This window comes from Diutina rugosa (assembly GCF_008704595.1).
Source record: "Diutina rugosa strain CBS 613 chromosome Unknown scaffold28_size161324, whole genome shotgun sequence".
Classification (NCBI taxonomy): Eukaryota; Fungi; Ascomycota; class Pichiomycetes; order Serinales; family Debaryomycetaceae; genus Diutina; species Diutina rugosa.
Genome location: NW_022995054.1, coordinates 77769 through 104248, shown reverse-complemented (window position 1 = coordinate 104248; position 26480 = coordinate 77769). Strand labels below are relative to the sequence as shown.

Sequence of the window (26480 nt, the reverse complement as noted above, 5' to 3'; positions counted from 1 at the left end):
CTGCTCCCCAGTCGTTTGTGGTACCTCATTTTTAAGGTCATTACAGGCTTATCGCGCTAATCATCTTGACAACCGTGGCATCGACCCCCTGAGCGACACTCACCCACGCTATCCCAATTAGTTAGTTACGATACCCTTTTATTCTGCATCAGCACAGTTATTTGGGTGACTATTTCCGTGTCCCTTTTTGTGAGATTCCATTCGTCTTTCCGGCCTATCCCCATCCCTTCCCTGATAAGGTCATCATCTGATTAATATAAGTTGCGCTGGTCGGAAACACTTTTTAGTATCCTATTGTTTACTACCACCGAACCTATACCAGTGTCGACGCATTTGATTGTTCACTCACAGTACTATTTATCAACCCTTTTAGCCTATCACAAAATTCCCCAAAATCATGTCGGGGAAGTACGAAGTCCAGCCCCGAAAATTGGGAACAAAGAGCAAACCGAAGCTGCCGTCGCCAGCCCCAGTGACCCAGTGGCCAGCCGACCTCCAAGTGTTCGTGGAAAAGAACCTTCAGCGGTCACAAATGCTCCCCGCCCCAACCCAAAAGATAGTCAACGAACAAATGCAGGCCTTACTCCAAATGGCAGCCAACACCAACCAGGTGTATCTGACCAACTGGAAGAAGCAGAAGGTGCCAGTGCTTGACGGCGGCAGACTTGAGTTAGTGCCGAAATCGGCGCCAGGAGCCGCTAAGCGGCCAGTAACTTCTGACTCCGACGACACCGACGACTTTGAGTCTGCCGACCGCAAGCGGGCCCGCCAAGAACGATTTAAAAACGCTAAGCCGAAGGCGCCGGTGGTGTACGCCACCGACGGCCCGGTGAAAGGATATTCCCAAGCCCTTGAAAAGAACTATCTTCGACTTACTCTGGCCCCTGACCCGGCTAACGTGCGACCGCAAGCGGTACTTGAGAAATCACTTAAATTTGTGATGGACAAGTACCGGGAGACTAATAACTATTCGTACGTGATCGGCCAGTTCAAATCCATCCGCCAGGATTTGACGGTGCAACACATCAAGAACATGTTTACCATTAGGGCCTACGAGGAAAATGCGCGTATATCATTAGACAATGGTGATTTGGGGGAGTTCAATCAGTGTCAGACCCAATTAAAAGTGTTGTACCATCAACAACGGCGTCGTTCGGGCAAGAAGGAGTTTATCGGCTCCGAGCCAGAATTCATCCTCTACCGCATCATCTACATGTTGATCACGCACAACCAGACGGAAATGGCTAAGATCTACACGGAGGTCATCACCACCACTCGCCAGTACGAGGCCACCGATGACCAGCGTAGGGTGTTTGATCTTAGCCAGACGTTGTTTGACTGCCAACAGCACATTTTGACCAAGAACTTCACCGAGTTATTCACCCAATTCCGCAAGTTACGCACCGCGTCCGATCTGTGTAAAGTACCACTTGTGGGGAAGACAGTGTGGTCTTTACTTGCTCCCAAGCTACAAATGAGATCATTAGCAATGGTTTCCACTGCCTATCGCAAGCTCAGCCTCGAGGTTATCGAACACATGTTTGCCATAACTAAACAATTCTACGAGGATGCCGGCCTATCTAAATACATCACCGAGACTGATTTTGACTGTGTGGCCGCTCGACAACAGCTACACCAGATTGTCAATAGCCCCAAGTTCTCCCGGGTGGATATCAAAGGGCAAAAGTGATGGACTATCTACTAACACTTCTAGGACTCATTGAGGGGAGGGCGACCTCCTCGTTAAATGCATTTCATCTCACTGAATACACACGCATACCAGCTTCTAGTCGAGCGACGGCGCAAGCGCCATGATGGCAAAGTTATTCTTGTTAGCATCGTCGGTGTTATCCATGTAGAACTGCACTTTCTGGGCCACCTTAGGGTCAGACAATAAGTGGTTATTTTCGACGGTAGCCTCTCCCAAGTCGACGGGACCCGCCCGGCGGCCATCAAGTTCGTATAAGTGGCCGTCATCCCCCTTAATAAACGTAATAAAGTGGAGTTCCACCAGCGATTCTGGTGCCGGCGCCTCGGTTTGGCCCTGAACACCGTAGTTTTCGTCCAATTTGATTTGCGACTCGAGGTCCTCAACGTGACGGGCCGTTTCCGCCACCAGCTTACCTCTAGTGGCGTCGATTAAGTGGGATACGCTCAGGTGGGCGGTGATGAAATCGCGGGGTAAGTTTGTGAGGGCATGGAGCAACGCGTAGAGGCCACAGCCGTTGCCAATGGTTTGCTTATACCAGTGGACGTCTTCAGGGTTGGGATAGCCTTGCAGATTAGCATCTTGCTGCTTGCGATAGTCTTCGTAGCCTCCGGTGAGGGGGAAGAGGAGGATGATGGCGTACACGGGCTGGGGCAAGAACGCCAACAAGTCCGGGTCAGTGAGCGAGTAGACGTCGTGAAATTGGAGCACGGGCGAAAGACCAAGCTTCGCCGCCAATTGGGAGAAGATCTCCGGGTTCAGCTCGAGGGGGATCACCAGCTTCGAGTCAGTCATAGTAAGTGCGACACCGCCACTTTGACTGAAGTACTTAATGAGGGTAAGGTAGTGAAACTCGATAGCTGACGAATTACATTTTATGAACTCTACAATTTGACTTTCTGGGGTATTATTGACTCAAGTCAAAAAAAAGACTCATTTGCACTAGACTCAGTTTTGTACTTCTTGGGGGTAATTTCGTTATTTTCCTTAAATCTGGTGATGTCTCACTTTCAAATACGAACATGGTCCGATATGAATGGGTGATGCGATTTATACAGTAAAGAATTGAGTTAAGGAATGTCAAACTTTCTCTCGGATATAATGTCTCAAAGATGTCCGCCTGTGTAGACTACAACAGTCTTATATCCGCATCGGTGACAACAATCTAAGGCTAATTCCTAATGGAGTAGATTGGGACCCACCGAGGCAAATCCCACACGGCTAAGCACCAGGACACCCCCCACAACCCCATAATCAACCACCCACGAGCAACTTCATGACGTCATTGGTGGCCTCAAAATTAACCGCCACTACAGCGGACGAGCGACCACCGTCCGTCGCCCTCGCTCGCCCCCTCGGATAAATTGCGCGACCGTAGTAGTTAAAGTCTATAAACGGTTTTGAATGCTCGTGGCAGAATCGTTGCAACCGTTTCTCACGTCGAAGGTGATCCACCTGACGTGGGCTGGCACCTACCGGTGTCGGCCTCAGGCGTACTTCCAGCCGCGGACCCTCGAGGAGATCCGGACTTTGGTCAATGAAGCCCGCCGCCAGGGCAAAACGATCATGACGGTGGGCTCAGGCCACTCGCCCAGTGACTTGACGATGACGAACGAGTGGATGTGCAATTTGGATAAGTTCAACAAGTTGGTGCTGACGACTGAGGTGCGTGGGCCCAAATCTGATGGTAAGGGTGATGAAGTGAAATTTGTCGATTTGAAGGTGGAAGCCGGGTGCCGGGTCTATGAATTGAACAAATTGCTTCAAGACCTCAACTTGGCCATCCAGAACTTGGGTCTGATCTCCGATCAGCTGGTGGCAGGGCTCATCTCTACGGGGACCCACGGCCTGACTCAGTACCACGGGCTTGTGTCGCAGCAAGTGGTGAGCATCGAGATCATGAACAGTGCCGGGGAACTTGTCGAGTGTAGCTCGGTGAAGAACCCCGACATCTTCCGGGCGGCGTTGTTGTCATTGGGTAAGATCGGTATCATCTGTTACGTTACTTTACGGACGTGTCCTGCTTACACCATCAAGTCGAAGCAAGAGATCATCAAGTTTGACACTCTCCTCGACATGTGGGACTCGATCTGGTTGGATCTGGAGTTTATCCGTATCTGGTGGTTCCCTTACACCGACAAGTGTGTGTGCTGGCGGGCGCTGAAGCTGGACGAGCCGCTTTCAGCTCCTCGCCCTTCGTGGTATGGCACCTGGTCCGGTCGTTTGTTCTACGAGCTGTTGCTTTGGCTCAGTGTACACGTGGCTCCTTGGCTCACTCCTCACGTGGAACGGTTTGTGTTTAGCCGTCAATACGGTACTGTGGAAACTATTGGTTACGGTGCTGTGGCCGTGCAACACTCGGTTGATGGTCTTAACATGGACTGCTTGTTCTCGCAATTCGTCAACGAATGGCTGGCTCCTTTGATCGAAGGGAAAGAGGTGTTGACGAAGCTTAAGGCGGCTATAAAAGTGGCTGCTAATAACGGTGACTACTATGTCCACGCTCCCATTGAAGTGCGTTGTTCTAACGTTACTTACACTGATGTACCCTTTGAAGAAAACGGCAAGCCCTCGCTCAACCCGCCTCAACTGTGGCTTGCTAAGCGCGACCGGCTTTCCACTGGTCCTATCCCCGGTAACAACTTGCGACCCTACTTAGACAATTCTCCCGTGCGTCCTTACAGTGACAAGGTCACCAACGAACAGCTCACGTTGTTCATCAACGCCACCATGTACCGTCCTTTCCACACCAATGTCGAGACCAGGGAATGGTACCGCATCTTCGAAACGGTGATGGCTGATGCTGGTGGTAAGCCTCACTGGGCCAAGAACTTCATTGGCTTGGACGGCGACCACATGACGGATGCGTCGCTCCGTACTCAGCTTGGCTATGGCGGTGAGAAGTTTTACGCCATGGACGGCTTCAAGCCGGTGATGAAGGACTGGTTCGGCGAAAACTTGGTCAAGTATAACCAGGTGCGGCAAAAGATGGATCCCGATGGCGTGTTTCTGCTGGGGAAGTCGTGGGCCGAACGTAACGGGATCATTCTTGACGTCGAGTAATTTATTTAAAGCTATGATAATGTACAATGACTAGATAATCATGTGGCGTAGGTGGTAAGGTTTGATCCTCTTTCAATTAATCTGAATGATGATAGTAAACATCGGCGAGATATAATTGTGGTTTGACCATTATTGGTTTGAAAGTCATTCATTTCATTTGTTTTACAATATCCTGCTAATTAAAGGGCCACATGTTCTAACAAATAATACTGGGGGAATCAAGTTGCACTTATAATCCTGACTCACAGAAGAAGGACATCAAATAAAAAAGTATAAGTCTTCTGTATTCACATATGTCAGCTAGGCTTAGCTAATCGATTCACTACCGTGTTGGTGCGACACTGTATACAATTTGGGAGAGGCAAGTTCTATGGAATGGTACGATAATCTACAACGAAGACTCCAATGTCTGAAACGATAGATATGAGGATTTGTTTGGATGGTGAAATGTGCTTTGAATAATTGAAGCTGAACGAAGCTGTCCACCAGTGTTGGTTTTATCAAAATGCTTTTAGCAGAGTTTGTGTATGGTGTGCTCTGTCGACGGTTGCTGACCCTTTTTATCTTTGGAGTTGCCTTCATTCCAAGATATATAATCATCGTGTTTGCCATGTTTTCCCGTCAATGGATTCGGTCTCCCCATCACTCGCAGAAAACGTGGGTGCCTTTGTTCGGGACTATCCTGGCATTACCTTAGTCACCAAAGTCGGATTTTACAAGGAAGGTTTCATAGAGCTCGGTAATTGGCTTGCTGATCACGCTCAACATGTTCATGAGCTTACCAACCAATTGCAACGCCGCGTTGAGTTTGCCGTTTACATGGAGAACATCAGTGAAGAGTACTTAAGAAGCTTTGAACCTCCTTCTCCTCCTCCCCCTGTGCTTGAGCTTAGGAAGAGCTGCTCCATTCTTGGTGATCGTCTCGTGCTAGATATTAGACGAGACTACCGTGACATGAGACGTCACCTTGTGAAGACAATGAAAACCATTCTCAATGAATTTTGTGATCAGTTTGAAAGCAGGACCGAGAAATTCGTCAAGAAATGCTTTGACTATTATCACGAAGTGCCACGAGATCAAAACGACGACCTCTTCAAAGTTGAGGGGATGCACTTTTTGGCAATCAAAACGGTGGTCAAGAAGCAGCTTACCGAGGTCAAGATGCAGTTTCTCGGCTGTGTGGCCAATGCTTTGCATTACACTCTGAGCGACAAGATAGACTATCATTTGTGTGGTGTACGCTATCGCAGAGAAATGACACAAGCTACGCAAAAGTTCTACGAAAGAATTGAAGCAGCTATGTCACGGGAGAAAAAGGCGTTCGAGGCCCGCTTTGACGTCGTGCTCAAAAGAGTTTACGGTGGACTCGAGTATGCTGATAACCCTCATACCGGATAAACTGTGACACCCATTGTTAACTGCCCTCTAACCACAATGATTTCCCCTCTCATCAATTATCCAGAAACTTATAACATGAATGCAATTACCACTTACATTGTAATTGTTTCCTTTGGACACCTTTTCACTGAATTTCACTGGCAAACCAATCAATTCAGGTCGAGTGGTTGCGCGCTCAAGGGGTTTGGTGGTAGGTATCATTAGATAGGAAACTATTACTTTTCCCACTTTCAACACTGCAATTAAGCCTCCCGTAATTCAAGTTAGTGGTGGTTGTTGGGCGCCTCTATTGATTCCCTTACGCCGTATACGTCACGTGGTCGCGTCGTATAGCCCCTCATCGAATCGCGTTTTTCAGATAGGGGCACGTGAGCGAATCCGGGCCTATACGACAAACCCACCACCCTCCTTACCAGCCCCCCTCATTGTCACCTCCTAAACTTCACCATGGGTAAATTGGCTGAGTTGCTCACGCATCCGCTGGAGGCGTTTTCGGTCTTGCAACTCCTTTGGTTCCGCTTGCCCGTGCACTACCAGGACCTCAAGTCACTGCCGAAACTGTTGCAACGGTGCTACGAGCTCTTAAACTTGACGCTGAGATCGTTTGCCGCCGTCATCCGTGAGCTCCACCCGGAACTACGCGATGCCGTGATGTTGTTCTACTTGGTGTTGCGGGCGTTGGACACCGTCGAGGACGATATGACCATTGATGCTAAGGTGAAGGTGCCGTTGCTTCGTCTGTTTGACGACAAGCTCAATACCACCGATTGGACCTTCCACGACAGTAAGGAGAAGGACAAGGCGGTGCTCGAAGAGTTCGACGTCATCTTAGCCGAGTACCACAAGCTTAAGCCCCAGTACCAGGACATTATCAAGGACATCACCCACAAAATGGGTAACGGCATGGCCGACTACATTTTGGACGACAACTTCAACCACAACGGCGTGCAGACCGTCAAGGACTACGACTTGTACTGCCACTATGTCGCTGGTCTTGTTGGTGAAGGGTTGACTCAATTGATGGCTCAAGCCGACTTCTGTGACCCTAAGCTCAACAACGAAGGCTACGTGCGTGCCGAGCTGATGGGGTTGTTCTTGCAAAAGACCAACATCATCCGTGACTACCGCGAGGACCTTGACGACGGCCGCTCGTTCTGGCCCAAGGAGATCTGGTCCAAGTACGCCGAAAAATTGCCCCAATTGAAGGATGCTGATCATCGCGAACAGGCGTTGTGGTGCATCAACGACCTTGTACTCAATGCCCTCGGCCACGTCCGTCACGTGCTCGAGTACCTTGCCCGAGTCAACGACCCGTCGTCGTTCAACTTCTGTGCTATCCCTCAAGTGATGGCGGTGGCGACGTTGGCGTTGGTGTACAACAACCCCGAGGTGATGCACAAGAACGTCAAGATCCGCAAGGGCACTACCTGCCAGTTAATCTTGGAGCTGAGAACTATGCCTGGTGTCGTCAACATCTTCCGTCGTTACATCCGTGAAATCAACCACAAGCTGAACGTCAACGACCCCAACTACCTCAAGATCGGGATCAAATGTGGCGAGATCGAACAGTTCTGCGAGTCGATGTACCCGCTGGCGCCGCCTCCCAAGGACAGAAAGCCCCGCCAGCCGACGGAGACCGAGGTGGTGATTGCGGCTCGTGCTCCCACCGACAAGGCGACGCAAAGAATCATCGACGAGGAGAAGTCCAACATTCGGATGGTGAAGCTCGGGTTGCTTCTCGTTGTCGGTGGCGCGCTCTATTGCCTCGTCGCTGGCGCCATTGGCTTCTAGCCCTTGACACTGATTGTCTTTTGTCGTTAAGATATAGTAAGAAATAAGTCATAAGATCTATAACGGAGGTTTTTTTCTCCATTTTCAATGTTTATACAATTGAGTTGGTTCTTGTTTGTACTAGCTATGTCATTAATAGAGGGTGTCTATAATGTCCGGAACCCTTCGAGGGTGTTAAATGCGCGCACCGGACGGTAATCTTCAAGCTCGATGCACCGCCACAACAGCTTTTTGAGGAGGACTTTGTCGTCGACAACTTCATAAATCTTCGACAAAAAGTACCACACCTCGGGGGTTGTATAACCGTAGCCCCAGGTGGCGGCGTACTCTTCCAACAACGCCTTGAGACGGATAAGCCCTGCCTTGCGGTCCTCCGCCGAGATGAACAACAGCAGTTCAGGTCTGTCGTCGAGGATGAATAACTTAGCAAGGCCCAAAAGAGTTAAGCCGTAGTCGCTCAAGGGCGAGCCGGTGGTGGTCATGATCTCCAACAGTCTCTCAAACTCCTGGAGGGCTAAGAACTTACGCAGTTCACTGGTCAAGTAACCCAAGGCGGTGTAAGTACGCACGTTGGGTTCATAGATCAGCTCCGCTTCCACAAGACATTGTTCGGCTTCGTCAGCAAGTCCCACCCGCATGTAAACACGAGATGTCCACAACCACAATTCCTGGAGGATTTTGCGTTCGGTGACTTCGGTACGTTCTTGTGACGTTTGCGGCCGTTTAACCAGCGCTTGACGCAGTACGGAGGCGGCAGCGGCGGCGGCGGCGGTAGTGGTAGGAACAGCAGGAGCGGGCGCCGATGTCGGCTTCGCGTGCTTCAGCGACCGGCGGAAACGGTCGAGCGAAAGCAGATGACGACGCAGCGTCGAGTGGCTGTGTTGACCGCTGATCTTCACCACGTGGCCGTTAGCATGGGGAGTAATTTCATCGGCGTGGGTGTCCTTCTTCGACGCCGGGTCAATGACACTGGGGCGGTGACTCCAGGTGGAATCGTGCACCAGCAGCACCACTTTGCCCAGAGGCTGCGCAGAGGGTGTAGTCTCAAACAACTCCTGGTACAACACGAATAAGTCGGTCATATGCTCTAAGATATAGTTGACACCATGGTTCTGCTCAAGCACGGCCAATTGAGTAAGCTTCAATTGAAGAATCTCGTACCGGGTTTCCAACGACACCCGGCCGCGGTTTTTCTGGTTGTAGAGCGAAGCGATGTTGAGGGCGTTCTCAATGAACTTCTCCAGCTCTGTCTGGCTGGTGACGACGCCTTGGCCGTGGCGGTTAGTTTCGAAGGCCGACAATATAAGCACCATCAAGTTCCAGGTATTAAACGTTTCCGGGTACTTTTTGAGGGTGAACTTGCACAACTTCAAAGCCGGTTTGAGGCGGCCCATGGTGGCAAGGCACCGCGAGTAAGTATAGAGATAGTGCGGGTTGCCAGTAGTGTTGATGATGACGGCGCGACGGTATTGATTGAGCGCTTGATCCAGGGCCGTGCCCATTTGCTCGAGGGTAGGGCTGAGACGAGATGCGGTGACGTCCTCAAACTGGCCGAGGGCGTAGTACCCTTGCAGCACGACGTCGACCAACGTCAGCCGGTCGACACCGGTCAAATTGGGGTTGTACTTCTTGTATAAGAACCCGAGGTCGTCATCGTCACCGGTGACGGAGATTTCAGCGTACTCGCAGAACTTATCGAGGTATTCCTGTAACTTCTTCTCCGCTTGCTTGAGCTTATGGAGCACCGAGGTGTCGTCCAGGTACAAGAAGCGGGCGCCGTTCTTGGGGTTAAGCTTCAAAAGACACGTCAGATATAAGTTGATCACCGACAACACGTCGTCGATATTGCCGTGGCTGTGGGCTTCATCCAATTTGAGGTATTGGATGATGGTTTCAAACGCGGCCAACGCCTCGTCGTTTTCGTCGATGGAGATCAACGTATAGATCAAGTTTGCCGTCACCTGTTTCAGTTGATAAGTACGCAGGAGCTGGGCCAACAAGAATTGGTGCAGCGTCAGCGGTTTAAGCAACCGTTGGCGGGTGCGCACGGGAGCGGTCAGGGCGATGCGGTGGAACGACTCCACCAGCTCGTAGAGCTGAGTGACGAACGCTTCGATTTCGGGCGTCAGCTGGGCAGCGTCGGGGAACCGGTGGCGCGGGTCATTGATCTTGGCGAGGATGCTCTGGTCCAACCACGCCATAAACTGTTCGATGAACTTGGTGTCACTAAGCTTGGTGTGTAAGATGAGGTACAGGCAGAACCCAGTGACGCTTAATTCATTTTTGGCAAACAGAAGCTCCAGGATGTCGCCCCAGGTGAGCTGGCCGTTCAGCGCAAGCGTCAGCCCCAATTCGTAGTACAAATTGCGGAGCCAGTGGTTGGCGGCCACTTGAGTCTTAGTGAACAGCTCGGCAAACAGAGTAAGGTAGTCGAGCCAGTACTTCCAATTGGTGAGCCCCAACAACACGTAGTAGCGCACGGTGACGTACAGCACGAACTGGAGGTGGTGGACCAGCGCCAGCGTCGGGGCGGCGGCGCCTTGGCGCACCACCGTAATCAGGGTGAGCACCTGCTTCATCTCGTCCATGCGCCCGTCCAAGAAGCACATGTGGGCTCTGATGACGCTATAATAGAGCCGTTCCTCGTATTCCATCGTCAGCAGCGACACGTTGTCGAGCACGCTGAACAAGTCGAGCAACGTCTGTTTCGCTTCAGCCAGGACGTGGCTGTCGTCGGGCAATTCGTCGCCGTGGAACTCGGTGGCGATTAACCGGCTGACGTGGTAGTCACAGTAGACCATGCGGTCGAACGGCTGGGGCAGGTGGGCCCAGGAGTTGTCGGCGGCAACGGCGCGCGGGTACAGCCCTAAGTTGAGCGCCCGCATCACCGGGTCGTGGATCCCGTCTTCGATGATCATGGCCGTGGGGTCGGATACTGTTCAGGGGGCGAACACGGGGTCAGTTATATCGCACCTGGGCTCGGATTTCCTAGTTGAGCGGGGTCGCGTCAACCTTTAATATAGCTAGGGAAAAAAGTGCGCCCGTGCGAGCATGTGCAAAAAAACCGAGTGTGATAGTGCGATAGGGGCGTTTCCATAACAGGTAAAGATGTGGGGGGAAAAATTGGCGATTCCTTCGCTGGGTCCCCGGGTGTGGGGAGGCGACCTTCGGGGATCAGGATGTTTGGTTCTAGCAGCGTTCAAACACACGGTAGAGCCCGGGGAGGTCGGCGATCTCGATGACGTCCTGGTGGAGCAGGGTCGGGGCGACGAAGCGGCGCCTAAGCTCGGGAAATACCCAGAGATCTAAGAGGTTATCGGCGTCTTCGGTAGCCGTATTAGGTGGGGGGATGAAAAAGAGGGCAAACTGGCGCAGGACGTGGTCGAACCACGATTTTTCGTCATCGAGGGGCACCGACGCTAGCCGTGTTAACAAGTAGGGAAGCTTCTCTGGCGCGGGCTCCAAACCCGACACAATAAGCGGCAACAGGGTTAAGTGGCCATTTTCAATCCCCATGCGGTAATAGGCTCGAAGCATCGGCCGAATCGTCTCTAGCCCTGCGATGACGCCGTCGACGTCATCAAACCCCGCAAGTATCGAGGTTAGCGGCACCGGGGGGTTCAACTCGTAAATGCCAAACCGACCAAAATCCTCAAGGCACAACTGGTAGATGAACTGGTTCAAAACAGCAGCAAGATCGGCGAGGTAGAGTTTGACGCCGTACTGGAAACACACGAGTCGCTTTTCGGGGTCGACCATGCCCACGTAGGCAGCATTAGCAAACGCTTTGGTAAGAGCCCGAGACACGTGGGTGACGTATTCCTGGCGTAGTTCATGAATACTGGCGAGATCGTAGTTAACGTCGATGCTATCAATATGGTCATTATCAAGGAATCGTCCTGAAGTATCGTATGTTTCAGCAGCAGGGCTCGACTCTTCTTCCTCCATACTGTTATCTTCGTCACTTTCGTTGAAGCTGTCTTCTTCATCGTTAGTTGGTAGTTGGGAGGGTCGAGGCTCCAAGTACCGTGTGATTCTCAGCTGGCTAGCATCCACTCGTACGAGTTTACTATCTTGACGGTACTTCTTTGTTGCCAGCTCCATTGATGTCAGTGATCGTTTGCTTAAAGGTTGTTGCTGGCTGGCAAACGAACGAGCAGTATCCACCTCCTGGAGTCGTTGGTATACCGCATCCGATACTCTTTGGATGATTTCGTCTTCATGAAGGAACCGTACCTCACTTTTTGTCGGGTGCATGTTGACATCCACTGAGTGAGGGTCGATGGTTAATGATAAGTAGTAGAAAGGGTACAGTCCTCGTGGGAGCAAATTGGCGTAGACGGCGTTAACTGCTCTCTTTAACGGTTCACAGGTGACTAACCGATCATTGATGAAGATCACCGGAGCCACTTTCTTCTTTGATACGAAATTTGGTGACGATAACAGTCCCTTTATAAGATAGAGTCCGTCTTCAGCTTCAGCGTCAATCTCAAGCTCTAGCGTCTCTCCTGCCTGGCCCAGTACTTGACGCATACGGTCAGCTAATGGCATTCCCACGCGTGAGCTCACTAAAGGTACCATCAGCTCTTTAGTCAATACTCTAATGGCACAAGTATCCCCTCTATGAATAGCGTAGCGACTAGCCACTTCCACAATCTTGGTAAGCTCTTCCAGCTTCAGCCGCATCAGTTTGAGCCGGTTGGGTAAGTTATAGAACATATCGTCCACCACAAGAGTTGTGCCCACAGTACCAGCAGTGCGCTTGATTAACGTCTCAGGGTCCTTATCCAGGGGCTTAAAATTCAGGGTAGCAAGCTTCCCATCAGTATAGTAAGCCTTCAGTGCCACAGTATCGTCAGCGGTTCTCGTCGTCACCAGGACGCGAGCAATATGGGAGATCAGGGCCAATGCCTCGCCTCTAAAACCATAGGTGGCGATAGTCTGTAAATCAGTAAACGTGCGTAGTTTCAGAGTGGCAAACCGTTGACATAGTAATGGTAAATCCTCACGAGCAATGCCGTGGCCGTTATCGCTGATGCGGAGCTGTTTAAGGCCGCCATCCACCACCACGATCTCCACCAGGGTAGCGCCGGCGTCGATGGCGTTTTCAAGCAATTCCTTCACCGCATTGGCAGGTCGCATAATCACCTCGCCAGCAGCGATTTTGTTGACAACATCGGCGTCAAGCACCGTGATTGCCATCGTCTTTAAACCCTGATATACGCGTATTGTGCGCTTGATCTCATCAAGGCGCGGGGTGGTAGTGTACATAAGCCCTGCCGTCAGCGTTGTTTTCCCATCCCTCGCCACATCGGGGAGCCGCGCGTAGCGGTGGGACACCATCTGGCATTTTGCACAATGGCGGACGGGGTCGAGCTCGAGGTCTCCAACCGCACCACCGCCTTGCTCGCCAAATGCGACAACGCTGGCGCTGCTCCCACTGAGTTGCTTAGCGATCTCAGAGACGTGTGGACCTTAGTCAACCGGACTACCAGTTTAGGGCTCTATGCCCGCGACCTGGAGGCGCTCGCTGCCGTCACCCAGAAAATCGCCACCTACGTGCAAAAGCTTGAGTTTCTGAAGGAGGGGCTTTTGCTATCGGTTGACGATGTTACCAAGCACCTCAAGCGGTTTTTGACCGAAGATGTCCCTGATGGCGACCACTACCGCGACGACGACGGCAAGTGGAGCGAGGAGCACTTCAACATGCACAACTGGATGAGGCTTGGCGCTTTATACTATGAGAAGTCTTCTCGTCCCGTACCGTGTGATTTCCTTAATGGACCGTTGGAGCAAGAGAGACGGCGGGTGGAGCGTCGGGCACGCATTGTTGACGATACGGGTAACCAGCCCCAGACGCGAGCCACCCACCTCCGAGCTGAGGATATCCAGGAAGATGAAGTGAATAATACGGCGAAGATGGTCAAGCGAGTATACCACATATACGAGGCGAAGCCTGAAGCCGACCGCAAGCACGGGGTGCCGTTTTGTCGGTTTTTTCTTGACCCCGATAGCTTTGCCCAGCTGGTGGAGAATTTGTTCTATACTAGTTTCCTTATTAAGGATATGCGGGTGCGGTTGTTTCTCGAGAACGGCGAGCCCATGGTGAAGATGATTAACACTAATAGTAACCAGAATGCTAACGATGAAGAGGACGAAGACGATGAAGAAGACGAGGACGAAGATGATGATGATGAGGAAGAACCGGAATTGGAGAGTAACGACGACGTTACCATCAACCACCAGATATTGCTGCTTGACTACGACACGTGGCAGAAGCTTGTAGAGAAGTATGCTATCACAGAGCTGTATTTGGGCCACCGGAACGACAGCGAGTTCGCGTGAGACTTGCGGTTAATTTTGTACGATTGTGACGACTTTTCACAGGTTTGGGTTAATTGTTTTGTGTAATAGGTAAGTGAAATATATAGATCAGTAACAAAATCAACAATTGGGTGAAAACTGCCCGAATTGAAAGTCACTACTTATATCAGGCTGGTACAATAAAGCGCCAAAATTTATTTTTTAACGCGCATCAATGGTGTAGTGGTAACATTTCACTTTCCCAAGGTGGAGCCAGGGGTTCGATTCCCCTTTGATGCATACTTTTTGCCCTCTAGAGGTCTACACGTTTCTCTAATCAATCTCCTGGTGTTATTCTTTGATTTTCAACCCTTTTGGTTGTGTCGTAAGGCATTAAAGTGGTCTATTTACAGGTTATATTTGGTTACTTTATCATAAGTGGCATCATCTACGTGAACCCACAGCTCATCCATAAGCTCGTTTATCGGCCATTTTGGTCGAGCCACCATCAGCATATCGGACATGATTCGGAGTTTCTCAAATTGTCCGATGCCAGCAAGGCCAATCATGATCGCATTATCAGTGCAAAGGTCAAGCGGAGGGAAATGGAATGTAGGTTCATGGCCAAGAGTTTCTCTGAACTTGAGGTTATGAGAAAGCTTATGACGAAGCAGTTTATTGGCAGCCACTCCCCCAGAACAGACAATGTCGATTACACCATCAAACTTACCATCGGCAGTGGGACATAGCTTTTTGTTTGTGCCGTGTATCATCAATGCCACGTTGATACGGTCAATGATATGGTCAAACGCCATGTTCTGGATGTGGTGAGCCATGTATTGGCGTTGTTTTTCGTCGATAGCGTCAGGGTGACGTTTTAAGGTGGTTTGTACTCTCAGAAGAAACGATGCGAAAGTGAACTCAATCTTATCGGGAAACCGAAGATACTTAGGTCCTTTCATCGGTAAGCCTAATGCTAAGTCAATAGGAGGCTCAGTAACAGTAGCAGTAGTTTCAGCTGGCCATGGGTTATTCCGAATATACTTTTCCATCTCTCGAGCAAGCTGGTTACCATAAAAGCCAATCTCACGAGCACATTTATCAAGAGAATCGCCAACAGCAATGTCCATGGTATTGATGATTACCTCATGGTGTCCCACACTTTTGGAGTACACAAGCATGGTGTGGCCGCCACTACACAACAAGCTGAGAAACGGGTATTTAACATCGACATCGAGTTGCGGAGTGAGTAAATGACCCAACATATGATGCACACCCACTAACGGTACTTTCCAAGCGAGTGCTAGTCCTTTAGCAAGCTGGATTGACGCGGTAAGAGAACCTGCCATTCCTGGTCCTTTAGTCACACAAATGAGGTCAGGCGGATTCTGATCAAAATTGTAGGTGGTGGCCATTTTATCCACAAGTCCACCGATGGTATAGTTGTGAAACACTTGTGCAGCAGTGGGGATGATGCCGCCCGCTGCTGCCAGTGATAAAGTCAGCTTATAATGGTCCACCACTATGGGACGACCAGCGGGAGTTTGCTTCTCTAAGAGAGCCACGCAGCTATCATCACATGAGGATTCAAGGGCAAGCACTCGGTAACTTCGTCGGGCGTGGCGTACGAGCCTGAGGCTGAGGCGAGACGTGAGCATAGTGAGGCTCTTATTGATGGGCAGAGAGTCGCACGGGGACACACAAGATGGCTGCAAATCGGGGAACCACGCTTAAGTAAGCGCGATTCACCCCAGACCTATGCCTTAACTAAATGATACATTTTTACCGTAGTGAAGAGTCATTAATTGCCACCAGCAAATAGTATAGTGCTTAGAGTTATTGGTAGAACCAATTGCCACTGAGAAGTTAGCGTGAGGCGGAGATAGTCACGGAGCAAGTTGCCACCTCCTACCACCGACTTGTAGTAATTTAATAGCCGCTGGCTCCGTGTCGTCTCGGAAGCAACCTCGTTACGGAAACTCCCCCTCGCCAAACTCCGTTCCGTTCGCCATCAGTTACCAGGGCCATCGATTCCGCGGGTCGCGCAGGCGCCGGGGCGCGGCGCCTGAAAAAACCTTTGTGCCATAGGCCGTCTGGACCCCAAGGCCAACCAACCAGTGTGCTCGTGTTGTCCAAGGCGGGGATGCAGTCATACACCACGCTGACGATTCCCGTGGGCTTCGACCCCGCCGTGCGCCACGACCCCCTCCTATCGCGTAAGCTGGAGCCCTTGCCGCTGGCGCCAGCGCCCCCTCAAGACCCTATCGACGGCGACGACGACCAGCTGCCCGTGCTCTACTGTATGCTTGCCGGGGGGTTTGGCGGCCTTGTCGGCGACCTGGTGATGCACTCGTTGGACACGGTGAAAACGAGGCAGCAGGGGTTCCCCAATAACCCAAACTATCACAATATGGTCAGCGCCTATAAACGGATCGCCACCACCGAAGGGGTGTTCCGCGGCCTCTACGCTGGGTACGCGCCGGCGGCGCTCGGGCTGTTACCGTCAACAGCGGCGTTTTTCGCTACTTACGAGTTTTCTAAGCGCCAGATGTTGCTGTGGCAGATGCCAGAGACGTTATCATTTTTCCTTTCGGGTATTTTAGGTGACTTGGCGCTGAGTGTGTTCTACGTGCCACTGGAGGTGCTCAAGACGCGGTTACAGCTCCAAGGGCGCTATAACAACCCTTACACCAAAGGGTGCGGCTATAACTATAAAGGGTTGATCGACGCCGTCCGCCAGATTAAGCGCACCGAGGGGTTGCGCACGTTGACCTTTGGCTACAAAGAGACGTTGCTCCGTGACTTACCGTTTTCGGCATTGCAGTTCGCCTTCTACGAGAAGTTTCGCCAGTTCGCCATATATTGCAATAACCACTCCAAGGACCTCAGTGTCCCCGTGGAGCTTGCCACCGGTGCCGCCGCCGGCGCCCTTGCCGGTACATTAACCACGCCATTAGATGTGATCAAGACCCGTATCCAGACGGCGACGGCGACGCCATCTTCCACTACCGCTGCTTCTGGGTGGCAGGCGCGGCTTTTGGCGCGATCAAGTACGGCACGCGCCCTCGACCTGATCTACCGAGCGGAGGGCATCTTCGGCGTGTTTCTGGGGGTGGGGCCACGGTGTATCTGGACGGGGGTCCAGAGCTCCATCATGCTCTTGCTCTACCAGGTAGCGTTGAAGCGGTTAGACACCTACATGGGCACCGGTGCCGAGCTGCGGTTGGCGTGACCCATACCACGAAATCTGTTTATTGTATTATAGACGTATAGACACACGCCCCTTACTCGGTGGGCGTATTTATTTAGGGACGGATAATAAAATCGGGAAAACAATTCCTGGAAATTGCGGAATTGTAGACAAATACTACATGGACGGAATCGCAATATTCGAAGTATTTATTGGTTTAATTCGGCGTTTTACCAATTATATGGGGTGGCCGTTTTTCACCCCACTACTACCCCACCATTCACTAAATGGGAACAGTCTTGGTCACGTGATCATACAGGTCCTGATTAGTGTTCTAATTTTTTTAGGAGAAACTGTGGTGCCCCGCAAATTTTTACACCGAGGCCGCGATCGCTGCCTCGGCCCTCCGCACAGTTATGGCAGCGATTCTCACTGTGTAGGTTACATGCAGGCCGCCTACCCCATGTGAAAACTACCCCTCCCCCGTACCCCTTTATAAGACCCTCCCCACCTCACCCTGAGCCTGAATCCTCAATTTTATAAACTAAATTTTTACCATGCCCAACACCCTTGACCAATCGTTCGTCAAAAACAGTCCCTGGAAGCCCGACATCTTCAAGGGCAAAGTGGTGTTCGTCACCGGCGGTGCCGGGACCATTTGCCGGGTGCAAACGGAAGCGATGGTGTTGTTAGGTGCCGACGCTGCCATTATTGGTCGTAACGTGGCCAAGACCGAATCCGCGGCTAAGGAAATCGCTCAGCTCCGCCCCGGCGCTAAAGTCATTGGCATCGGTGCCGTCGACGTTCGTGAAGTCCAGCAATTAAAGGACGCTGCCGACCGCACTGTGCGTGAGCTTGGCCGTATTGACTTTGTCATTGCTGGCGCTGCCGGTAACTTCTTGTCCGACTTCAACCACTTGTCCTCCAATGCGTTTAAGCTGGTGGTGTCGATCGACTTGTTGGGGTCGTACAACACGGTCAAGGCGACTTTCGACGAATTGAGAAAGAACAAGGGGGCGATTCTTTTCGTTTCAGCGACGTTGCACTACTACGGGGTGCCGTTCCAATTGCACGTGGGTGCGGCCAAGGCTGGGGTCGACGCGTTGCTGAACGCGTTGGCGGTGGAATTGGGGCCCTTGGGCATCAGATCCAACTGCATTGCCCCTGGTTTCATCGACGGCACCGAAGGTTTTGCCCGGTTGGCGCCTCCCGCCGAAGACGGCGCCCCCGGTATGGAACTGAAGGTGCCCTTGCAAAGATTCGGGACCACCAAGGACATCGCCGAGCTGACGGTGTACTTGTTCTCGCCTGCCGCTGACTACGTCACCGGTACCATCCAAATCGTCGATGGTGGTATCTGGCACATTGGTGGCTTCACCAACGCCTTCTACCCGCAAGCGATCATCTCCGCTAACCTGGACCCCCAAAGTAAGCTTTAAGCGCACCACACGTATGTCGGTATGAATAACACATTTTTTAAGTAAAGAATTTAGGAGAGAGGAGTGTTTTTGAAGCGAATTCGAGCCAAAGTTGGCTTTCATTCGATATCGTCGGTAGTACATTTTGGCAAGGGCTCTCAACCAAGGCACTGTGGCCGAGTGGTCTAAGGCGGCAGACTCAAGCGTTTAGCTTCTCAACTGTGAGGTTGGGGTTTCTGTTATCGTAAGATGCGCGTGTTCGAATCACGTCGGTGTCATTTTTTTTTCAACATTATACAGCTTCTTTAGTTGTACTACTACTTTAAAGACTTTGGATCAATTTTTTTTTTTTCTCTTTTTTTTCTTTGAAAAGTTAATTGACTGAAGATTTGAGATCCTACATCTTTGGTTTTGGTCACATTCGTGAAAATTGTCAGAGTTTTATGATTTTGAACTGAGTTAATACAACTCGCAAAGAATACATCAAGGTTCGAGTTTCCATTATTGTTTATGCACGGGTGTCACCACGTCTCCTGATTGACATGTAAATTAATAATGTCTATTGTCCAACACTTATTGTTGTCTACACAAAATCTGGCGCACATTTGTTGGGATGTCGTCTCACAATTAGATTCCCCTGAAATCGATCATTTATATAGGCAATGAACTCACAGTTATAAGTGTCATTTTGGGCTTGAATGATAAAGTCGGAGAAGGAATTGAACCCTTTTGGTGACTTACCTTTGGAGATTCTCGCTCGGGTTCTCGACTTTCTTCCTCAACATCGTGTATACCCTTTCTTAACGCTTTCCAAAGGAGTTGATCATATTGCCAAGTTAAGATTATTTCGACAAGTGTATGTGATTGACTTTGGAAATCCGGTTTTACATGACTATATTGAGGACTTGATCTGTTGGCTGGTTCTTTCAGGCTCACAATTTAATACTTTGTTACAAAGTGAGTTCAAATGGCCTGGTAAGCTACTTTTGATTGGGATGCTGTCTGTCAAAACACCATGTAAAGATGTCAGGAAACGATTCAAACCAGCCAAAGTGGTGTTTTTCAGGCGTATTCAAGATTTCGGAGAGGCTCCATATGATATACAATTGTCAAACCCAAAGCTTTTCACTACCCAATCCCTTTCACGACTTACGTTAGTGGGAGGTGCTTCCTATGAATTCCCACCTTACAAATTGAGAGTTGACAATCTTCTCGTGTTTGGGAATTTCCGAAAGATAGCGGAATGCATTGATCTTTCTTCAGTCAAACAACTATCCCTCGTGAATGCAGTCAATAACAGCGACAGTAATATCTACCGCTTGGCAGCCCAGTTGACTTCTTTGCAGGATTTGTTCATATCGCAACCAAGTCTCTGTCAAAGTATAATGAAACACTTTCCTACAACAATCAAACGGTTAGTTTTGAATGACGTAACCCACGCTCCTTTGAGCTGTGTTGAACCATTCCAATTACTGCTTACTTATCTTGAAATTGGCAATGGGTCACATTATGAGAACTGGCCCAGGCCATTGCAGAAATGTTTCTCAATGAAAAGGCCACAGAAAGTGTACTTCGAAAAAGGTCATTTGCCGAAGCTAAAGATGTACGTTTACTTTCATCAGGTATTTGTGAAGCGACCATCCTCCGGTAATCGTCAGTACTACACAATGATCAACGATTTCGCTCCCCGTCTGACGCTGACCTTGAATTGGGATACCATACCTATAGCAGGCAGCGAGCGGATCAAGCGTCGTGAAAGATAGAATACACTCAAGCCAGTCTGCTATGCTTATCAAGGTGACATTTCACATCTTTGTCATAATCAATACAATAGTATCGTGTGACTGCAAAGATCTATGCGACATGCTAAAGTAGTTTTGATTATTGTCTACTCTCTACACGATTGAAGAGGCCATCATAGCAAAAAAACGGAATGTGTTTACCATGTCTTCGTTTGAATATGTCCCACATGTTCCTGAAAGAACAGACACCACTGAGTGGTATTATAATCTACAAGTTGTTAACCTGTCGTATCTATATTACAAATACTTTACGCTTAGTCGAAGAGACCCATGCCCATGTCGTCGTCGGATTCTTCTTCTTCTTCTTCAGGAGCTTCTTCGGCGGCGGCACCCGAGTCAGCAGCGGCAGCGGCGGGGGCGGCGGCGGCGTAAGCTTCGGGGTTGGCGATTCTGTCCTTGATAGCTTCCGAACCTTCGAAGGTGTAGTCGGTGGCGATCGAGACGGCCAACAAGTCCTTGTAGTGGTTAATGATCGAGTGACCAACCGAGGGCAAGGTGGGGTAGCCAAGGGCCAACGAGATCGAGGCGATGGTGTTGATGGCCGAGACGAAGTGGCCAACCAACTCGTCGTCGGTGATGTCCAAGATCGAGGGAGGGAAGACTTGGCCTTGGTCGTAGACTTGTTCAACAGTCAAACCGTAGGTGAAGGGCGAGATGTTCAACATGTTCAACAAAGTGGCTTCCGAAGGACCAACCTTGCCGTCCTTTTCGACGACCTTGACGTCAGAGACAATTTCAATGGTACCTCTGGCAATCTTGGTGGGGACACCCAAAGCTTGGAAGAACGAGGTCTTACCGGGTTCCATACCAGTGTTACCGGCAGGCACCCACACGTCCTTGGGGGCGACGGCACCAGCTCTGGCGGGAGCGGCAACGACGTTCGAGGTGATGGCGTCTCTGATGGTGGAAAGGTCACCGTTGGTGAAGACGAAACCGACGTTACCTCTGATGAAGGGCATCAACTTTTCGAATTCGGGCATGTCGGCGACGAATTCTCTCAAGGCTCTTCTCACCATGGTGTTCTTACCCATCAACACGGTGGCTTGGCCTCTGAGAGACTTTCTCACTTCGTGCATTTGTTGCGACGAGACATTGTCGACACCGACGACGAAGATCGACTTGTGCGATTCAAGCAATTCTCTGAGCTTGGCGAAGTATTGAACCTTCTTTTCTCTAGTACCACCCATTTTGACTTGTTGACAAGAGGCTTTTTAATGGAAACCAGTTGGTGAAGACCAGGCGGGCAGCGCGAAAAAGATTTTTCGTTCGCTAGACCGCGAGGGCCGGTAACCCTAAGGCACGTGACTACAATTACAGGTTAACACACATTAAACTGGTGTACCAGATTAAAGCTATTTGAAAAATATAGTATTGGTGTTTTCGTAGTCCCACAAACCCCCCCATTCATTCATTCGTTGATCGGTTATTGTGTTGTAGCATCTTAAATTGTCTTTTTGATTTAATGCTAGTGCGCAGGCCCCTGACAGTATACGCTAACAGCAGTGAAAATTGCAGCAGTGATGTTTCTGAAGAGAAGATAAGGATGATGAATTTCATTAATACGAGTAATTGTTTATTTGAGGATGTCTTCATAAGTCATATCCACGGGTCTAACCGTAGCCCATGTTTTCGTAATCACACAGCGCAAACGAGTGTTTGAGGTAGTCCTCCCACATCTTCTTCTCTTCGTCAAACTTACCCTTCTTCTTCTTCCCCTTCTTCTTTTTCTTACCCTTCTTTTTCTTGCCTTTAGTATCCACAGTATCAGTGTCAGCATCATCAGCATTGACAGGAGCACCGAGTTTACGAGCGTATTTGAGCCACTCGTCAACTAACAACGTCTTTAAGCCGACGTCTTCCGAGGCATACTCGATTTCGTAGGCGAACTTCTTCTTACCGTTGTTGACGCTAGCCAAGTCAAGGTAGTATTGGACATAGCGCTCGGGAGTGAACAACTGAGGAGTATAAGCAGGACCCAACTGAGCCTTCTTCGGCATTTTCGGAGGGAACGTCTTGTCATCTCTGTCAATCTTCTTCTTCTTTTTACCGAAATCGACGACCTGATCTTGGCCAAACACTTCTTTATTGACACCAGCGAAGAACTCGTCCCAGCTGACAAATTTCACATCCTGCTCATGCAACGTCAGGATGTTATACTCGTAGACTCTGAAGCCAGGGTTGAATGTCGGCACAATCAGCGTGCCCACTTGCGCCACCAGGTACCGCTCGCCATGCTTACCCGACTTCTTCTTTTTCTTAACATCGGCATAAACGTCTTCACGGACCAGCTCCATATAGTTGACCTTATTGTAAGGCACACCTCCTTTAATACGGAACCACTCGTTGTCGTACTCTTCGTTGAACACCTTCCAGTAGTTGGTGGCACCGTAAGGCTCGGTATCATTGTGGACATCGAAAATGTCAAATTCATCGTCAGAGTCGGAGTCGGAGTCAGAGGCATCGTCAATGACAAAGCTGGCAATGTCACGCTTACCAAAATCCTCGTCAATCAGCTTGTAGGCCTTAACGGAGTCATACGGATAAAAGTGGTCCATATTCATGTGGCCATAAAGCCCGCCGATGATGACGTCACGGTACTCGTGAGTCCACACCACGTACTTTCTCAAACAGGTGACGTCGTAGTTCTTCTCATTGGGAGGGACGTGGCCCGATAACCACACCTTCATCTTGCGTGCCCGCATCTCCTTCAACACGTAGCCAAGCCACTCAAACACCTTATAGCCAGGGTCTTTGGGGCTGTCACAGTCGTCAGTAAGCGGGTTCAGGTCAAACAAGTATAAGGTATTGATGGAGAGCACTGCCAACTGGTTGGGGATAATCTCCTTGAAGAAGTATGCCCCCTGAGCGAACGTGTGCAATTGCACGTGGGGGATATAGTCCTTCCACACCCGGTAGAGCTCTCTGATTTGAAGCGTGGGACCAGTGGCAAACAAGTTGTGCGGGTAGACGTCGTTGTTACCCAAACTGGGCACCAAATCGACGTCGAGCGCTCGCAGCGACAGCTTATCCAGCTTGAAAGCGTCGAAGAGGACGTTGGACACCATTTCGTTCAGCTGGAAGATGGCGGCCTCGGAACGAGGGAAATCACGGTCGTTATCGTGGCGGATGTTATCCCCCGTCCACACGATGAAATCGATTTTATCCTTAAAGTTTTCCTTGATGTACTGGACGGTTTCGTTAAATAATGCTAACGGGGCGTCGCAGCCAACCACAGCGTCGCCGTACTTCAGCGCCCTGTCGCCATCACTGCCTTTGCCGCTGTGGCACATGTTCAGAATCAGCAGGCCTTCCTTATAGTAGATATCGGGATGGAAATCGGTGATGTGGAGAAAGCGGCCATGGATAACACGTTGGTTGCCCTGGTCGTCGATGATTTTCACCAGTGGCTTCGGCGTGAGGCCAAGGCGTTTCAAGTCGTTCTCAGCTTCGGGGTTAGCGGGAAGCTGATGGAGGTCCCATGGCGGCACTGGGTGGTGCCAGTGCCGTTGGTAGAGCACGAGCGCCAATGCTAGGGCCCCCAAGAGGGCTCCCAAGCGAGTTAAAGTCAGCATTGGCAAGTAGCACAGCAGCGAATGGTGGTAATGGGGTGGTGGTAGTGTATGAGAGGTAGAGAAGACGGTCAGCCTTGGTCGGAGTCCTTGGTTTGCGGAGAGTCACGTGATGTGCGCACCGAGTTTAATTACTAGGTTAACTAGATGAGAAAACCCATAGTGAAGCAAAGCAGCAGAGAAATAGATACAATTCGTCATAAAAGTCTGATAATTGGATTCTTTTCTGGCACTAATTGAGTGCTTTAGTTACTAACCTTATTCTGGAAAAGTGTCTGATTAATGGCATCACGATACGAGCGGTTGGGTGCCAACTTTTGTGGGGGTCACACCAATAGGAAGCGGCGGAACAGCACCCCACCACCTGTGGTCTGTTAGTGGCTAACCAAAGCCTCGATGCACCCATCCAGGTGTCTCACTTTGGATAGCTGAAAGCGACAAACGCCACATTGACCACAATTCTGCACCCGAAGCGTGTCGCAAAGCAGGAAAACACGCTTTCACGCTCGCACGCTATTCACGCTGGCACGCTGGCACGGTCGCACGCTTTTTCTCCCAAATGCCAACGCGGTCGCGTGGATTTTCGAGGGAGGTACCCGACCCCGCGGTCGCACACAATCGCCTGCACAATCGCCCTGCACCCGGAAACAAATTGCACGTTTAGTGGGTGCGGGCTGCGTCTTCGACATATTCACCAGCCCGCACCCTATATGTCCAGGAATGGATAATGGACGACAGTCGGGTGGTACCACTCAGGGTCCAGGGGCAGCTCCAACGGTTTACGGGGCGACAGCCATTTTAAAGGACTATTGATGTAAGAATAAGGACGGAGTCGCCTGATGTTGGTAAACAGGTTATTAGCGCGGGCACCGAGATCACGTAAGGCCGAATCGCGAGTAGTGGGGGGCATAACGGTAGGGCTGGTTCCTGGCCAGCGTCATCGAGCGCTGGGGGTCCATAGTAAAAGCGTATATTTGCTGCGCGCGTCGGGCGGCACAGGGCGTACTCTTCCTGTTGTGTCGCGGGTGCGTCGATTAATCACAGCGCCAGGGCTGCGCACTGCAACACGCCAAATAAGGCGCGTCACCTAAGGGATACCTTAGCAGGGAGGTACCTAGTTACCACACGACACCTACCGCTATAGGTGATCTGACAGTGATCCAAATTGATTGATACCACCGCCAGCATGGCTACCCCACTAGCATATAGCGCTATAGGCGCTACCACTGACTACACCTCTCCCCCTGGTCCCTCCCCCCTGCAAAACATTCTCGCGCGTCGCGCGCCCCGCTGCTCAGTAAATACAAACAAACACGGTCGCCCGCCACCGCAGGGCCCTGTACACCCGTATTGGGCGCCCGTCACCACGGTAATTAGGTGCGTCGGGCGATCTGCAAAAGTCATATATATTTCATGCTCCCGAGCCAGAGGCGCCTGGTACCCCAAGCCATGTTTGTCCACACACCGAAGAGACCGCTGTTGCCACCGACAACCCCCTGTGCCCCGGCGCCGCTGTTGCCGCCGCTCTCGCTGCTCATCCACCTGCTGGCGACCCCCAAGCTTCCCCCCATCGACCAGTTTGCCAGCTACCAGCTTAGAGCGCCGCGCGACGCTGGCGCTGCGGTCGCCATGGCGCCGGCGCCGTCGACTAGCACTTCCAGCATCGCCAGCACTGCCTCCAGTGTCAGCACTAGCGCCACCGACAGTGGCCTTTCCAGCAACGCCACCAGCACGCCCACTTCCGCCAAGGCGCTGCCGCCTACCCAGCTGAAGCGCCTGCCGCCGCCCCTGGACAAGGCGTGGGCATTCATCTCCCACTCCCCCGCCACCTACCCCACGCAGGAGCCCAGCATCGACAACGCCCCCCTCGCCCGGCGCAAGCGCCGGCGCACCCTGCCCAACGAGTTGCTGATTTTAAACAAAGAGTTTGAGTTGGGGCTGACCCCGAACAAGCAGCGCCGCCAGGAGATCGCCGCGAAGGTGCTGATGACGGAGAAGGCGGTGCAGATCTGGTTCCAGAACAAGCGCCAGCTGTTGCGCAAGCACCTGAACCAAGAGCGCGAAGTTACTGAATTGCCGCCGACCCCCGCGGTGATGATGGTGCCGCCGCCGCCGCCGGCGATGGTGATGGCGCCGATGATGTACCCGGCGCCGCCGCCTCACCACCCGATGGCGATGATGCCGATGCCGTTGGTGCTGCTGACCCCCACCAAGCCGGTGATGATGCCCCGCGCCCAC

General features: G+C 51.1%; 15 protein-coding genes across 15 annotated transcripts in view; 9 read left to right on the top strand and 6 right to left on the bottom strand. All coding sequences in view use genetic code 12, as the record gives it.

Moving 5' to 3' along the window:
- Positions 1–397: 397 nt before the first annotated feature.
- On the top strand, positions 398–1690 carry DIURU_000059 (uncharacterized protein; the record flags this gene model as incomplete). The annotated part of the gene is made up of 1 exon (XM_034158854.1): positions 398–1690. The coding sequence occupies one exon, from the start codon at positions 398–400 to the stop codon at positions 1688–1690; it is 1293 nt and encodes a 430-aa protein (XP_034015174.1).
- A 96-nt stretch (positions 1691–1786) lies between these two features.
- On the bottom strand, positions 1787–2503 carry DIURU_000058 (ubiquitin-specific protease; the record flags this gene model as incomplete). Its single annotated transcript, XM_034158821.1, has 1 exon — positions 1787–2503. One exon carries the CDS (start codon positions 2501–2503, stop codon positions 1787–1789), a length of 717 nt encoding a protein of 238 aa, XP_034015173.1.
- Positions 2504–3112: 609 nt separating this feature from the next.
- ALO1 (D-arabinono-1,4-lactone oxidase) lies at positions 3113–4771 on the top strand (the record flags this gene model as incomplete). The annotated part of the gene is made up of 1 exon (XM_034158710.1): positions 3113–4771. One exon carries the CDS (start codon positions 3113–3115, stop codon positions 4769–4771), a length of 1659 nt encoding a protein of 552 aa, XP_034015172.1.
- Positions 4772–5395: 624 nt separating this feature from the next.
- On the top strand, positions 5396–6169 carry DIURU_000056 (uncharacterized protein; the record flags this gene model as incomplete). The annotated part of the gene is made up of 1 exon (XM_034158599.1): positions 5396–6169. The coding sequence occupies one exon, from the start codon at positions 5396–5398 to the stop codon at positions 6167–6169; it is 774 nt and encodes a 257-aa protein (XP_034015171.1).
- A 447-nt stretch (positions 6170–6616) lies between these two features.
- On the top strand, positions 6617–7960 carry ERG9 (bifunctional farnesyl-diphosphate farnesyltransferase/squalene synthase; the record flags this gene model as incomplete). Its single annotated transcript, XM_034158488.1, has 1 exon — positions 6617–7960. One exon carries the CDS (start codon positions 6617–6619, stop codon positions 7958–7960), a length of 1344 nt encoding a protein of 447 aa, XP_034015170.1.
- Positions 7961–8106: 146 nt separating this feature from the next.
- Positions 8107–10878, bottom strand: DIURU_000054 (uncharacterized protein; the record flags this gene model as incomplete). Its single annotated transcript, XM_034158377.1, has 1 exon — positions 8107–10878. One exon carries the CDS (start codon positions 10876–10878, stop codon positions 8107–8109), a length of 2772 nt encoding a protein of 923 aa, XP_034015169.1.
- A 271-nt stretch (positions 10879–11149) lies between these two features.
- MLH1 (mismatch repair ATPase) lies at positions 11150–13231 on the bottom strand (the record flags this gene model as incomplete). The annotated part of the gene is made up of 1 exon (XM_034158266.1): positions 11150–13231. One exon carries the CDS (start codon positions 13229–13231, stop codon positions 11150–11152), a length of 2082 nt encoding a protein of 693 aa, XP_034015168.1.
- An 87-nt stretch (positions 13232–13318) lies between these two features.
- On the top strand, positions 13319–14305 carry DIURU_000052 (Smc5-Smc6 complex subunit; the record flags this gene model as incomplete). Its single annotated transcript, XM_034158155.1, has 1 exon — positions 13319–14305. The coding sequence occupies one exon, from the start codon at positions 13319–13321 to the stop codon at positions 14303–14305; it is 987 nt and encodes a 328-aa protein (XP_034015167.1).
- Positions 14306–14670: 365 nt separating this feature from the next.
- DIURU_000051 (putative N(6)-L-threonylcarbamoyladenine synthase) lies at positions 14671–15921 on the bottom strand (the record flags this gene model as incomplete). The annotated part of the gene is made up of 1 exon (XM_034158044.1): positions 14671–15921. One exon carries the CDS (start codon positions 15919–15921, stop codon positions 14671–14673), a length of 1251 nt encoding a protein of 416 aa, XP_034015166.1.
- Positions 15922–16406: 485 nt separating this feature from the next.
- DIURU_000050 (uncharacterized protein) lies at positions 16407–17495 on the top strand (the record flags this gene model as incomplete). Its single annotated transcript, XM_034157933.1, has 1 exon — positions 16407–17495. One exon carries the CDS (start codon positions 16407–16409, stop codon positions 17493–17495), a length of 1089 nt encoding a protein of 362 aa, XP_034015165.1.
- A 515-nt stretch (positions 17496–18010) lies between these two features.
- SPS20 (Sps20p) lies at positions 18011–18892 on the top strand (the record flags this gene model as incomplete). The annotated part of the gene is made up of 1 exon (XM_034157822.1): positions 18011–18892. One exon carries the CDS (start codon positions 18011–18013, stop codon positions 18890–18892), a length of 882 nt encoding a protein of 293 aa, XP_034015164.1.
- Positions 18893–19569: 677 nt separating this feature from the next.
- DIURU_000048 (uncharacterized protein) lies at positions 19570–20634 on the top strand (the record flags this gene model as incomplete). Its single annotated transcript, XM_034157712.1, has 1 exon — positions 19570–20634. One exon carries the CDS (start codon positions 19570–19572, stop codon positions 20632–20634), a length of 1065 nt encoding a protein of 354 aa, XP_034015163.1.
- A 293-nt stretch (positions 20635–20927) lies between these two features.
- Positions 20928–21860, bottom strand: RPP0 (60S ribosomal protein uL10; the record flags this gene model as incomplete). The annotated part of the gene is made up of 1 exon (XM_034157601.1): positions 20928–21860. One exon carries the CDS (start codon positions 21858–21860, stop codon positions 20928–20930), a length of 933 nt encoding a protein of 310 aa, XP_034015162.1.
- Positions 21861–22283: 423 nt separating this feature from the next.
- On the bottom strand, positions 22284–24245 carry PHM5 (endopolyphosphatase; the record flags this gene model as incomplete). Its single annotated transcript, XM_034157490.1, has 1 exon — positions 22284–24245. One exon carries the CDS (start codon positions 24243–24245, stop codon positions 22284–22286), a length of 1962 nt encoding a protein of 653 aa, XP_034015161.1.
- Positions 24246–25871: 1626 nt separating this feature from the next.
- The window catches only part of YOX1 (Yox1p), a gene marked incomplete at both ends in the record, with an annotated part of 987 nt that continues 378 nt past the window's right edge, over positions 25872–26480 (top strand). Inside the window, one exon of the mRNA XM_034157379.1 lies at positions 25872–26480. This exon is cut by the window's right edge and continues 378 nt beyond it. Coding sequence (XP_034015160.1) covers positions 25872–26480 — 609 coding nt within the window.